The 14,455-nt window shown below is 53.0% G+C and overlaps 1 protein-coding gene across 1 annotated transcript in view; it reads right to left on the bottom strand.

The window, feature by feature from the left end:
* Positions 1–14,455, bottom strand: part of NCOA1 (nuclear receptor coactivator 1) — a 183,777-nt gene that overhangs the window by 6,168 nt on the left and 163,154 nt on the right. The window contains exons 12-17 of the mRNA XM_010583169.1: positions 13,660–13,843; positions 10,568–10,753; positions 8,114–8,240; positions 3,549–3,717; positions 270–584; positions 4–105 (exon numbers count right to left, since the gene is read on the bottom strand). Coding sequence (XP_010581471.1) covers positions 4–105; positions 270–584; positions 3,549–3,717; positions 8,114–8,240; positions 10,568–10,753; positions 13,660–13,843 — 1,083 coding nt within the window. The remainder of the gene's footprint in view (positions 1–3; positions 106–269; positions 585–3,548; positions 3,718–8,113; positions 8,241–10,567; positions 10,754–13,659; positions 13,844–14,455) is intronic.

Below are 14,455 nucleotides of genomic sequence, written 5' to 3'. Positions count from 1 at the left end.
TACCTGCGGCGTGATCTGCTGCTGCATCCCCGCCCGCATGTTGATGCCCACCGGGGAATTGGCTGCAAACTGGTTGAGGATCGCCTGCCGGTTTTGATGGATCAGCTGGAGGGGAGAAAAAAAAAGCCAGGGAGACCTTCAAAACTCCGATGCAGGAGCTTCCCACCCGTCCGATCCCTTCCGACTGGGATACATGGGGCTGCAGGCAGGACCGAGGGTCCCTCTGTCCCCCTGCCCGCGGCCCTGGGATGCGGAGGGGGAAGAATTACCTGCTGCTGCCCCTGCAGCCGCTGCTGCAGCTGAAGTCGCAGCTGGTTGGGGGCTGTCGGGGGTCTGTTGAGCGTCTGCCGGGGTTGCATGGCCATGTTGGTGGGGAAGGCGCCGCGGGGCGGCGGTACCTGCACTGGCATGGGTCCGAAGGACGGCTTCTGCCTGACCATGCCGGGGAAGGCGCCGGGGAGGTTGGTGGTGGGAGAGGCGGAGGAGTAAGGCTGGGGGTACATGCCGGGTTTCTGCTCCATCATGAGCGGTGGGGTGGCTTGTTGGGGCTGGAACCGCTCCGTCAGGGCTTCCAGCCCGCCGCCCTGGCGAAGGCAAAGGGGGAGGAAAATATCACTTTGGAGCCCCACCGGCACCCAACCTCTCCCAGGAGAGCTCAAAGGGGATGGAAGACGTGCCTGCCGTGGGGCAGCTCGCTCGTAAGGATGCTGCTGCCTGTAACCCTCATCTCCCGGGTCACGCTCCAGCCCATGCGAGTGGAAGCGCAGTGTCGAGGAGGGCATTCAACACCTGCTCCCCGGGGCTTAGCAAACCTTAGAGGAATGGAAATTACTTCTTTTGGCTCGCCTGGGGGCAAAGACCGAGGCCAGGCTTTTTAGAAGGGCTCTGGGCTCATCTCCCCAGGCTGGTGGGGGGAAGCGGCGGTGGGTAGCAGGAGGTGATGCTGCCTTCCTCTGCCTCCCTCTGCCTTCCTCCTCAGGGTCTGCTAGCACTAAGCTGCTCATCTGGGCTCCAGACAGCAGCACGCCTGGTTGGACAGACCCTAAGGCTTGGAGGATTGACCTGAACGTGGGAAATCTCTCCTTTCCTATTTTTATGCAGCCTCAGAGGCTCGGCTGGAGGAAGAGGGTATGACGTTTCTGCCCCAAGAGCACCTCGGACATAGGCCATGGCCAAGGGTGGGAGCCATGGACCTCCGGGACTGGGAGAGCTCACGGGGAAGCACGGCTATACTCCTGCGCTTCTCACCGACACCCCATGCTAGGAACGCATGGGAGACAGGACCTTTTGGTCTATAGTATAGCCATTCCTGTACAAATGAGCCATATTACAGCCAGGGGATGATTTCCACACCCGCAAATCATGGTAAGATATCCTGTGCTGCTCTAGCTTGGCTCAGGCAGAGAAATCTGGTGTTTGAGCTATGAACCCACGAGAAGTAACACCTCGGAGCCAGAATCCTTAATCCGAGTCCCATGGATTAAGAGAAAGCTGCGTTAAGAGAAACCTGACATTCCCCCCCGCCCCCCCCCCCAAATCCCACTGCCTTTGGGATTTGGTTAGATGGTGCCCATCAAAGGATTGAGGCTTGAAGGCAGGGATGAGGATCTGGGAATGGTGGTGGGGAAAAATATATTGCTTAGGATCAATTAAGATGGTGGTGGGGAAAATTGCTTAAGATAAATTAGGATGGAGTTTATATGGTTCAAGGACTGGATACCAGGACATAAACCAGCAGCAAGCAATGGCCAGAAACCACAGACCTGCTGAAATGAGGCTCTTTTACTCTTCTCTCCCCAAGCTACCCAGTTTCCAGCTGCCTCCTGATTAAACTGGGTGCAGGTATCTCCAGCACTCCATCCCACCGTGTCTGTGGTAGCACAGAGAAGATGGTGGGTTTGGTGAAGTCAGGGGATGCAAACTCCTACCTGCCAAGAATACATCCTGGAGGGGAACTAGCAACACATTTTCTTCCCAAAGATGCCTTTATGCTGACGCGTTGTTTCTCTAAAGATGTATTTCAAGCAAATATTTCATGGAACTATTCAAAATATTTCTGAGGTTCAGTTGAAGCCATGGAAAAAGCCCAAGATTCCCATTAATGAAATGATCCCTGGATGGGAGCAAAGCTGGGTCAGGGTCCAAACATGAGACAATCCCCCTGAGCCAGGTGCTCCTTGGCAGGGGAAGCGCCGGATTGGCATGGGGATGCTTAGCAGCATCGGGTGCCATCCAAGGGCATCTCAATCCAGTGGTCTGATGCTGCTGGAGCCTGTCTGGTGCAGGAAAGGGTTGCTGGGGAGCTGTGCCAGCTGAGTCTGCAAAACCCTTGTGAAAACACTGAGCTGTTGCAGCTGTATCTTTGGCAAGAGCATCTCTGATCCTTTGTACCAGAGAGGCTGAACTCCCTACCACTAACTTGCAAAAAAAAAAAAAAAAGGCAGGTGGTGATTTTGGAGGCACAGCCTTGCAAAAAGGGACATGGCAAATACCTGATTCAGGAATCAATTCACTGACAGGTCCCCCAGATTGCTGATGAAAAGATAAACCCTCCAAGTAGCGCAGTGCAAGGCATCCCGGTGGGGCTGCAGAAGGAGATGTGCCACCTCTGGGCTTAAATCACGCAGGATCAGGCCCAAAGCAGCCAGAGGGATTTGCTCTGAGAATCTTCTTTCTTAGGACATCGCGTTTATTAACAGGCTTTCGATTCTGTTCCTTGTTTTGGAAAAAGCATGCGTGTGAGTGCTATGGGGCACGGAAAAAGAAACCACTCAAAGACAAATCCCAAGCGATCCATCTCATTTTCCACATCCCTTGCTAGCTCCTCTGCAGCCAGCTTTCTTCCCCTGCCATGCCCCATTATTTATGAAACCTTGGACCCTTCAGAGGCATCTGCCCCCATGGATATCTGCAAAGAGGGAGTCTCCACCAGAGCTCAGCTGTAGCAACCAGGGCCCCAGCGCTATCCAAGTAAGACAGCACCGCTAAAAGCAAACCTCTCTTTTTTTTTCCCTGCAGTTCAACCCGAGACAGAAGGGCAGCTGCACTGTAAGCCAATCTTGATAGTAAGGGCTGCACAGTTTCATACCAGCAAGGCCATTAGATATATTATTAGGCAGCACAATCCAGGCTCAGGAATCCCAGGCTGTGGGATTCCAGCTGGAAGGCTCCTCCATGCCCTAATCCCCCTGGTAAGGTGGGGAAGCAGGACAGCCTGCCAGCTCTCCCCATTACATGAGCCGCCCAGGGCTGAAACCGCTCGGCCGCCTCCTTGCCAGCCTGCCGGTTCTCATGGGGCATTGTGTTTGAAAAGCAGAGAAGTGAGATATTGTATTTCACGGGGCTGTTTTCCAGCTTTTTTGGCGGGGGGAGAGAACAGCATGGTGTTAAGTATCGTGTCTGAATCTGATGCGCTCGTGTGTTCCCACTCACATCTGGCCTCCCGTTACCACCAGATGTTGGAAATCCTCCTCCATGCTCACGTCAAGCCTCAGCATCTGGCCCTATATATGACCTCCGGTAAGTCCCATGAGTGGTTCTCTCTTTACCTGGACAAGTTTGTCGATCCCAAGAGCTCGATCCAACTCGGCCAGCTCCGTCTCGTCTTTGCCGCTGAGGAAGGAGACGAGCTGCTCGAGCAGGGCTTTCTCATCATTCCGACCCTCCGGCGTGGTGGGAGGACACAGGAGCTCGTCCAGCTGCGAGGTGATGCACTGGCTGCAGAGAGAAGTCAAGAGGAGGCACGTTAAGGTTTATGAAGCAGGGAGGAGGCTGAGCTGGGAGATGCTCGAACGACACAGCCCCTGCAACCGTGGGGACTCGCTCCCCCCCTGCTGCATCATGCAAACCCCATGGGATGCAGCCTCATCCCGTGGCTCCAATGCCGGCTGAGCCCGCTCAAGCTCAAGCCCCGTGACGAAACCTGCTCGTAAGGATGAACCTCTCCACGAAACGAAGCCTGAACAGCATTTTGGTGAGGTTTGGGAAGAAAACTTGGGTGCTTTTGCAGGCTTTGCTCCCACAGGCATTTTGGGCAGGACAGCAGGATGCAGAGCAAAACTTCGGCCGGCACGAAAGCGGGGAGGCTTGGATGGAGCTGGAGCAGCTGGAAGCAAAGCAGCTGAAGGCAAAGGGGAACCTTTGAGCCGCAAAAATAAGATTTCTGCAAAGCTCGCTCAATATTCTTTGGGAATAAGATTAATATGTAATGAGAGACATTCCAATGACGTGACTAATTGGAGTCAATCGGATTTGCTGGGTCTGACACGATGAAGAGAGCCGTGGCACATCACGCTTGCAGAGAGGCACAAAGGCAAGGGCTCGAACATGCCAGCAGTTCCCAAGCAGCAGACATGTTTATCCTTTTAGCTCCAGATGAGGACCAGATGTACAGTAAGGAACTGAAGCCAATCTGACCGAGACCGCTGCAGCCAACACACGCAGCCTAATCCAGGGAAAAGAAATACTCGGCGTTGGGATTTCTTAAATTGCAGAGTGGGAGCAGAGAGGGAAGCAGGGAGACAGAGGTGAAAAGCAGGGCTAGTTTCACTCCATAGCCAAGGTCCCTGCTACTTGCTGCTTTTATCAAATCCAGTTTTTCAGTGCCAAGGCCAAAGGACAAAGTTTGCTGCACAGACATTGTTCTTGCAGAGTAAAGGGAGGACAGGCTTCTTCTCCACATTAACAGACAGCTAGAGGAGAAATTCGGGTTGGCACTGTCTGTTCAGCCCATGCCGGACCTCTGCATGGATGGCAAAAGTTGGTCTATAAAGAGATCATGGGGACAATACAAACTTTCTGTAGTAAAGAAACCTCCATCTGTGCAGCCCAATCCAGCTTGTAGAGCCTTCCCCACGCCTCCTGTCCTCCAGCACCATGCCATGGTGGGGTTCAGGTGAGTCTCTGGGCAGGTGAAGGGGGGCAGAGAAGATCCTGGACCTCATGCATCATGTCCCCAGTCATACTGGTTTTGTGTTGCAAAGGTTTTCTATCCACCACAACCCTTCAAGCTTTTTTTAAGGCGAAAACTCTGATTCTGCATGCGTTAAGGAGGAGAAATTCAGCTCCTTGCAGAGATAGTGTCAAATGCTGCTTGAAGTCCCATAAAACATCTCCCTGGCATTGCCTTCAAGCACTGCTCCAAAAGGCTGCAGGTGTCCAGCCCTGCACAGATGTCCTAGAAACCTCAGGCATCTCAGATGGCACTGGGTGCCAGCGCTGAGGCAACCGAATTGGGCCCCGGGTGGCATATTTGACCTTGGGGGATTAGAGGAACGCATGGGAGAACAGCCACCTGGACTTGCTTCGAGGAGCCTTGGACCTGGCCCAAGGCATCCCTCTTCTGCAGAAGACACGAGCTCTTATGCTTGGGACACAAGAGAGGGGATGTTGTAGTCATCCCACTTTGTCAAGAGGCAAAGGCAGGGGAGGATTTGGGGAATAGGAGAATTTAAAAAGGAGGCTCGTCTTCCTCAGGACACACGGTGCTGGGAGATCTGGGCACCACTAGCTCCTTAAACAAGGTCAGGACCTCAGTCCACCTCCAGCTAACGTGAACCTCCCAGCTGGGAAACCTTTACAACTCCCAAAACAAAAGCTCTGCTGGTTTGATCTTAGCTAAAAATATATTTCTCAGTCCTGTATATCTGCAGTCCGAAGGCTCTGTCTCCTTGCTCCAACTGCGGTCTCCGTCGGGTGGACAGGCAAGCTGCTGGGACCGTGGGCATCTCCCAGGATGAGCGTGTCCTCCCCAGCTGGAGCGCATCTGCAGGTCTTGAGGACCAAATTCCAGAGGCTTTTCCTCAGCAGAATCTCCTTCTCCCAGCTGCAGTGAAGTGGGGTTTTGTAGTTGGATCACCATGCCACTAGATGGAAGTGTTTAGAGCCCACCAAGATGCTGCCAAGGCAGGTCTCACCCATGATGCTCCCATCAGACCTACGGTTACTGAAGATACGAGAGGGATCTGAGCTGGGAACTAGCTTCTTCCAGTGTTGCCTCTGCTCACCAGCTCTGGCAGGAACCACCCGTGCCCAGAGACCCTAATTCAGGAGGAACAGAGGCTCACCAGGACAAGCAGCTCTCTACCTCTCCTCTTGCTGTCATCTCGTGGCCCCCGTCCCTGTGTTGGCTCAACCAGTTGCTTCCACCACATCTCCACCGCGTGGGGAGCCCGACCTTGCTGCAGGGACCTGACGGCGCCATGGGAAGTCCCATCACGCGGCATGGTTTTTCGTGCTTTCTCCCCGCTCAATGCCGAGAAAATCAAATACTACCTTGTAAAACCCTGACCAGGCTGCAATTTTGAAGTGTGGTTGAAACCATCACTCTCCAAAGGCAGGGACTGTGTGAGATTTGTTACCTCCACCAGGCTCTCAGATTTGTTATCTCACCAGGCTTCGGGCAGATGCCGCCGCTTCACCGGTCCGACCTTGTGTCCTGGCACAGGGCTCTGCCCTGAAAACCACCCAAGGTGTTCTTCCCACCCAAGGACTCACAGGATGTTGCTGCCAAATGCTTCCCTCCTTGATACCTGCACAGGTCCCAAGCCTTCCACACCGATCTCGGTCCTCACTCAATAATCCTGCTGCAAAGGGTGAGCCAGAAGAAAATCCCACTCCCTTCCTCCCAGCTGCGCTGGCTGGGGAGACAAAGGTGTCTACAGCCAGCCAGACTGACTCAGTCCTTGAAGCACAAGGCTGCTGAGTAAGGTAAGGTCATTTTTACCCCATAAGCAGCATTTTAAGGAACATTCATAGCTTAAAAACCAGACTGATTTTTCTAGCAGCTCTGCCCTTTGCCAGGTATGCCCTACCGATCTTATCCCAACAAGATAATGACGCCGGCAAGGCTTAAAAAGAAAGCTACTTCCTTGCAGCAAGGGCTCAGGCTGATGTAAATGCTCAGTTAAATGGGGATTTGTTTTATCTCCCAGCTCTTTCAAGCAACAAGAGGTTAAGTCTTTCCAGCAGAAGTCCAAGATCCAGTTGCAGCAGTGGACACCACTCAGGGAACTCTCTTCATGGGCTGAGCAAAGAGGTTTTAGAAATTAATCCAAATTTAGCCCCAAGAAAAGGATGTTTGGCAACTGTCTTGCTCAAATACAACTCTTACATGTGTCTTCATGACTGGAAAAAAAAGATTGTGCTCATCTGCTAAAGGCTTTAATTAATAGAGGAAATTCTGCCTCTCCGCAAAGCAGGGCTGGGCTTTGGCAAGAGGATCCAAGCAGAGCTCACCAGTGCTGGCTCTTCAACCAGGTATCTGAAGCCCTCCCCGGGCCAGGGGGAGGATTCACCTCCCATCGCATCAAATCCATCTCCATGAGCACTGCTGCCAGCACTGCTGCCTCAGTGAGCACTTTGGGGTGCCCCTTGCCCGGCAGGGCATCCACCACCAAGCTCCATCAGCAGGGCTCACCGCCCTTCTGACCTCCTGTCCCAAAATATCTGACCTATGGTCTCCTCCAACCCATTTATAGCCAAGGACTGGGGTTGTACTTTGGGCAGGTGATGACCCCTTGGGCATGGACCCAAAAAAGGTGGTTAGAGGACCGGAGAGGGTTATTTGACCTTGGATTAGAGCTGTGATAATTTTAGCTGAAGCCAAGCACATGGGGACTGCAAAAAGCTGCAATCACGTGAAAACACAAAACTGTCCCATGGTTCTCCAGATCCCACCACTGCTCCTGGTGAGAAGGGATGCTGGAGAACACCAACCCATATATTGGCACTGGCAAGGTACAGTGGGGACTTGCAGCATCCTTGACTCTGCCATGGATATACAGGATTATTCAGGTCTAGACACACCCTGGATGTCTCGCCCCAAGCCACCTTCCTTGTCTACTCACACGCTTGTCCCTAGAGAGATAACGGATCTCATCTCTCACATTGTAGCACCCTACACAACCCAGGTCCCAGTGCTTTTATGGTATCAGCAGCAACCACCACTGCCATACGGCAATGGGCAGTCATGCTCATCCCAGCCAGCACTTGCCGGGTTTCCAGGCAGGTAGCAAAACAAGGCCATGTCTCTGTGACCCAGGCAGCTATTGCCAGGATATCCCAATGTTCTCCTGGGAGAGGTCAGGAAGCCGCCAGCCCCACAGTTACTTACTCTTCAGGTTTATTCAGTGTGCCTCGATTCATGGCTGCCATGCTGTTATCCGTCCAGGGGATCTGCTCCCCCATTCCCGGCTGTCCAAACTGGTGATCTGGCACCCCCATCTCCAGCTCAGGCATTCCTGGGGGGGAAAGCAAGATGGGAGGAGGCAAGGTTAGCGCGTGGGCAGGATTTGGGTGCTGCTGGGGAGACTGGGCAAGCTCAGAGCAACGGGAAGCCAACTGTGTCCTAAACCATCCCTAAAATGGACGCCAAGATTCACCAGTTAGGGCTCTTTTCAACCCAAAGTTACAGATATCGGGTGTGGTTTCCTAACCATTAATTATAAGCATGAGCTTCTGGGTGAAAATCTATGCAGATACTGCACATACAGCAGATATATATGACCCTGCATACCCAGTATGTGCAAATGTTATTAAAATGTTCCCCTTTTCAGAACATTTCTAGCAAGATTTTCAAAATTTAGTCAAGTTAAAGGGTTTCTTCTTGAAGGCAAATTGTTACCACTGAATATTTTAGCTTAAAAAGTAGCCCACACCCATTAGCATCTTCTGCCTCTCTTCTGGAGAAAAGTTAATTTGCACAGGGAAAGGAGCCAATGCAATTAAATTAAGTTGTAACAGAACCTGGAGCCCAAGCCCAGGACAGAGAGATTTATGAGGCTGGAGACTTTACGTCATCCCATTTGAAATAGGAATTGGGATTGAAGATCAAACGGCATCTCAGCTGAACCAGCCCGTGGAGACCCAGGGAGATGGAAACTGTAGGGGCAAGTGCATTTCTGGCTGGGGTGGGATCTCCGCCACATCGGGATGTGCTATCGGTGGCTGCCCCTATGCCAAAACTCCCGAGTTTCTAAGAGAAGTGCCGATGAAGGCAGTTGCTAAAGATGAAAATCTCTCTTCTTTTAATGAAGCTCAGCTGTGCTGATTCTTATCCCAATAAAATACATTATTTCCTTGAAAATGTCTGTGGTTACCCAGTGCCCCGTGTCTTCGCTGTTGCCACAAGGAGCCATCAGCTTCACATGCCACCCCGTCTGTGGTGTTTGTTTCAAAAAAGAGAAAATAAGAGCCCTAAGAGGAGGGAAGGGAAGGAGGTCCAGCTCACGGATGCTTAGCATCCCAGCACACACACCGGCACGGCGGCTCCAGCCGAGCACTCCTCTATTTCTTGAAATTTCTTAAAAAACAGCCTTAAGGTTGCTTGGCAACAGGTAGGTCCTGGTGGTGCCAGCAGCAGCTCCAGCTAGGCCGGGGAGGCTCGTGGCACAGTTGTGGTCCTTCCTCGACTCACCCAAAAATGGTTCCCAGGCTCATTGATGCTGAAGATTGTGGATTTTCCCAAGCAGAGCATCATTTACCGGGGTGTGGGTGACCCTCCTCGAGGCAGCCAGACCTGGCCGTGGCTTAACGGGTATCAGGGCAGGATGTAAAATAATAATGTTATATAGCTGCAACTGCTACAGTGACACAATGTGCAGGGCTGATTTCTGCCTCCCCTCCTGGAGGTGACTCGGAGGATGAAAGCTCTCGTGTGATGCTCTCCTTCTCAAGACAAGCTGCCCAAACCAAGAGCTTCACAGGATTCAGAAGGACCGGTTCTGTGCAGGGCTATCCAGAGCTGTAATAAGCACCAGCCACACGCATCCTGCATCCATGGGCTGGTGGGAGTCCCACCCTATAAGTGGGGCCAGAGCTGTGCTCCAAAGCAAACGGTGTGCAGGATGTAGGGCTGATGCTCTCCTGGAGCCTGGCCACCATCAGAGAGGGGACAGCGGATGAATCCGGCATGATCTTCTAGTCCCACGCTATCACCGTGAGAAGATGAGATCTGGGTTATTTGCTTTCTGCACCTGCAGGCAAGCTCTTGTACAGCCCCAGTGCACAGTGGTAAGCAAAGTTCCTCTTCCAGACCATGTTTAGCATTGCTTGATGCATCGAGGGAAGCATCAAGGGAAGCAGAGGAGGGCAGAGAAGAAGCATCCACAACCCAGGCTGGAGCCCAGGCTGCCGAAATGGCTCACGGCAAGGTCTGCGGTGTTTTGCCATCGGTAATTTCAGCACGGTGAGATGAGACTGTTGCTTCTGCAGCTCTTCTCCTGACACACCAGCTGTGCTCCAGGTCTTGTGAAAATTAAACCTCGACCAGAGCCAGGGGAGCCTGAGGTGCTGTCACTGCTCAGGTGAGGGGATGCAGCCTCCTCTGACTGCCTCCCTGGGAGCTGGGATGGACAGAAAGGTCTTTCTTTTGTCTGAAACTATACCGACGCAAAAAGAGAGAAAAGAATAAGCACAGCTTGGAAGCTCGCTGCTTGTGAGAAGCTGGTGGTGAACAGTGATGCTCGAGCTTCACCCTGCAATGCCTTTTCTCCCATGGGACTCCCTGGAAAGCCTTAGCATGACCTGGAGAAGGTGGAGAGGAGCGGATACCTGTGGCTGTACATACCTGTGTCGGGTGGGAAGGGGTTTGGTGCGGTCACCGTGCCCCTGCCCTGCTGGGATGGCCCACGGGTGTGCGGGCTGCTGCCGTTGCTCGCAGGACAAGGAACCGGCCTCAGCTGCGCTGGCTCCAGGGGGTCGCAGAACTCAAACGGGGTCCGACCAGCCTGCACACCCTGCCCACTGTTCATCGCTAGAGATTCGTTAAATTATTAAAAAAAAAAGAAAGAAAAGCACACGTCAGATCTATTTCCAAGGCTTGTTGCAAGATCACCGGCACTTGGCAGATTCCTTGCCCTGCCAGGAAGGGAGCCGGCGTCGGTAAGTTTGGTAAGCGAGAAGGGGGTCATGGTGGGATGTCACCTTGCCTAAAGCTGAAAGCTCAGTCCCATGTATGACTTGGTCACCCACAGCGATCCTGGGGGAGCCACCCTTGGTGACAACAGCCCCTGGGCAGCACCACAGCATTGTACCATGCTGTGTGAAGGTTAAGGGGATCCGGGAGACAGGCTGGCACCCAAAAACCAGTAACTGGAGCTTAAAATAATCAGCTGGGCATAAAAACTAAAAATAATCAACTGGACGTTAGAAAGGCAGGGGGGATGGGGGTTGCATCCATCTAACATACATAGACAGGGTTTGAACACTGCTAAAAGGAGGGTATCAGGACCACAGTCAATTCCAGAAGCTGAAGTGCAGCTTTCTCGCTTGATGTAGCCACGTCAACCAGGCTCTGCTCCCTCCGGGGATGACCCTGGCACAGGAGCCGTGCCCCCCTTACGCCTGGCAGCTAGAGGGGAGCCTCAGCAGCAATGCTCCCTATGCTGCCTTCCTGCCTGTGCAGCTCTCATCTATCACCTGCTGGCTTTAAATCAATTAAAACGATGTCGTTAAGCCTCACATTATTCTAATTTTTGTTTAGATAGGGTTTTTGCAAGTTCAGCTGCAGTTTGCCATCAGGGAGCATGTCTTAAATACTCTTGTTGAACTTGCAAGCTGGTGGCCACCAGCCATGGCAACCCCTCTCCCAGCCAGGAGCATCTCCAAATCCTCGGGGACTGGCTTAGGGGTGCACTGCTGCCGCCCCACATGAGTTAAAACCCGACGGCAGTGCCTTCAGCGAGGCTCGTGGTGGATCTCCTCGGCAGTAACTGCTATTTTAGATGCTGTAACCCAGGAGGGCAGCAGCTGGCATTTCAAGCACTCGCACTGCAGCCCCTGCCGTAAACGTGCTCAGCCTCCTCCTCGCTCTTAACTTGGATGCAGGATTCCCTTTCCTCCAAAGGCAATAATCCCTGCTCTTAATTATGTCAGAGCATTACAAGTGTCCCTGCTGCCGAAGGTACCAACTGTCTCAGCCCTGGGGACAAGAGGGTCCTTGGCAAGGAACTATTAGGCTTGAGCAATAAGCCTCATGATGAATTCAGCTCGGAGGTGATGGGTGAATCGGTCCACGCCTACAGCTATGGGGCTGACAGATTCTTTTCACCAGACATTTCCCTGATGGAGGGAAGGCACAGCACGGCTCCCCGATGCCTCTGGGCTCAACGCAGCCACCACTCATCACCCTTCCCACATCCATCTCTTACGCCCTGCCCTGTACATCTTCTTTTAGCCGATACTCCAATTTATGAGACCCCAAACTTTCCCCCTATGATTATTGCAGGAAGCGCGATGTTTCAGCCCATAGCACTTTGCTCCAGAGCCTGCTTGCAGCTCGCAGAGGCTTTTTTGTGGGGGTTAGAGACCTGAAAGCCATTGCTTGGCAGTGCGATGCTGCGCCGCCCTCGGGGGGTCCCCCCTGAGAGCCCACTGCAAACCCAGCCTCCCAGGTGAGCTTCACCCCACTTCACAGCACCATTTTGGCCATGCTCACACCACCACATTGCTTTTCCTTCTGCTACAATGCTCCTACCCTTTTAAAGGCTCCGCTTCTGCAACCCGAGTCCTCCGAAAATATCCCAGCCCTGCCTGCCAGAGCCGCCTCGCAGGCTTCTTGCTGGGCTGGGACCCAAAACCTCCTCATCTGCATTTGCTGAATAAGTAACAGGAGGATTATCCCTCCCCGGGTAGGACGTGGACCAGCAGCTAACTGGTTTATACTGGGCCCTGTATTGCTGCTCGCTCTTCCTTCCCTCTGCTCTAGAAGCTGCACTTCAGCATTCCAGACTCAGCGTGATTTGCAGCGGCAGTGATACGGGGGATGCAACTGATAATTATATCCATGAAAAATCAAGCACAGGACAGGAAAAGCACCACAGGGCTGGGACTGGCTCTGGCATACTGCCCCAGGGATGCCGCAGTACCAAAGGGGACAGGCGAGCATCCCTCGCACCGTGGAGCTTGGGGCTGGCACGGGGACATCCATCATGGCAAGTGCGTGATGTGGGCTCTGACCAAGCATACTGCGATGGCAGGAACCACTGGGTGCAGTTATTAGGGCAAGTTTCTGCTGCAATTGGTAAAAGCTTGCTTTCCCTGTGGCGTATGAGGGTGGTTTGCTGGGAATAGCTGTGCCTCTGTTACTGCCCAGCCTGGGGAAGCCCATCCCGAGGAGCCCCAGCTTGAGCCTCCAGCCATGAGGTCCATGTATGCTTCTGCTATGTTAACACCCTGAATTTACTATTTGGCTGCAGGCTCCTTCAAGAGAGAAATCCTAATTTTTAATTTGGTAAAACTGCTCACTTTGGAAAAAAATCAGGTCTTTTTTTTTGTTGTTGCCTAAAAAAGAGGTCCTGATGCTGCACCCGAATCTATTAAGTCCCAAATCCCTGTCTGGAAGCAACAGTGCTGCTTTGAAACCTCAAACACCTCTGGGTGAGCCTGCCTGCTCCCTTGTGACCAAGCACACATCTTGGGGGGACTGTATCCTGTCCTCTTACTCCCACCACAGCTGTTTGCAGGGGGACCACAGGGCTCACTGCCACCAGCCTTGCACCAGCCTGCAAAGCCCAGGTCCCCCAGAGCATCACTGCGGCCGGATCCAGGATGGTGGTACCCTAGCAGAGCCGGTGATGGAGAAGAGTCTCCCCTCCCACTGCCCAGCAAGGACCCAGTCTGGGGGGCGAGCGCTGGCATTTCCCGGGGGTGGACACGTACGGTTGAGTCCCGTGGGGGCTCTGGCAGCGGTGCTGGGCTGCAGGGGGGCTGCCAGCATCTCCGGTTTGACGGCGACGCTGGTCACGCCGCTCTCGCTTCTCTCTGGTCCACACAAGCCGGGCAGCTGAGCTGCCTTCTCCAACGAGGGCAGGAGCTGGTCCAGCTGCTCCAGTTCGGCAGCAAACTAAGGAAGGAAAAAAAAACAACCCACAGGTGGGTGATTCAGCCCAAACACAGCATCAGCGAGACCGAGCGCTGTTTTCACATGTACGTAGCCGCCCAACGCTGCTCTTCACTTCACTTGCCGAAACACCGAGCATCTCACATGGATAGAGAACCAGCCCTGCATCCTCTGCCCAGCTAGATGCAGACCCTGGGGAGACAAGGACTGTCCCCCACCGCACATGGGTCCCCACCCCGGGGCCCGGTCCTTGGCAGCAGCTTTGAGATGCTCGCATGGTGCAATTAGCATAATTATTAACGGTATATATAACCTCCAGTTATTTTAAAACGAGACATAATTTGCTTTGTTAATATACACATGCTTACACTGAAATGATAATAATAAAAAAATTGGTCTTTTCTAAGAAACAGAAGTGACTTTTTGGAACAAGTGCCCAAAGCTGACGCCGGCCTTGGGCATATAATTACCCTCAATGGGGTAGTAAAATGTCATTCAGCTTTTCCAGCCATCATCATGGCTAAGAGTGGAAGAGTAGATGTTTAGCCTGGGGACTCAAATAAATGGGAAAGTTACTGGGAAAGGGATTTGCACCAGTGGCTGGTACGCCGGACC

This window comes from Haliaeetus leucocephalus, unplaced genomic scaffold (assembly GCF_000737465.1).
Source record: "Haliaeetus leucocephalus isolate CR32 unplaced genomic scaffold, Haliaeetus_leucocephalus-4.0 Scaffold871, whole genome shotgun sequence".
NCBI lineage: Eukaryota > Metazoa > Chordata > Aves > Accipitriformes > Accipitridae > Haliaeetus > Haliaeetus leucocephalus.
Note: the sequence above shows the minus strand (reverse complement) of the source record. Positions and strands in the feature narration are given on the sequence as shown.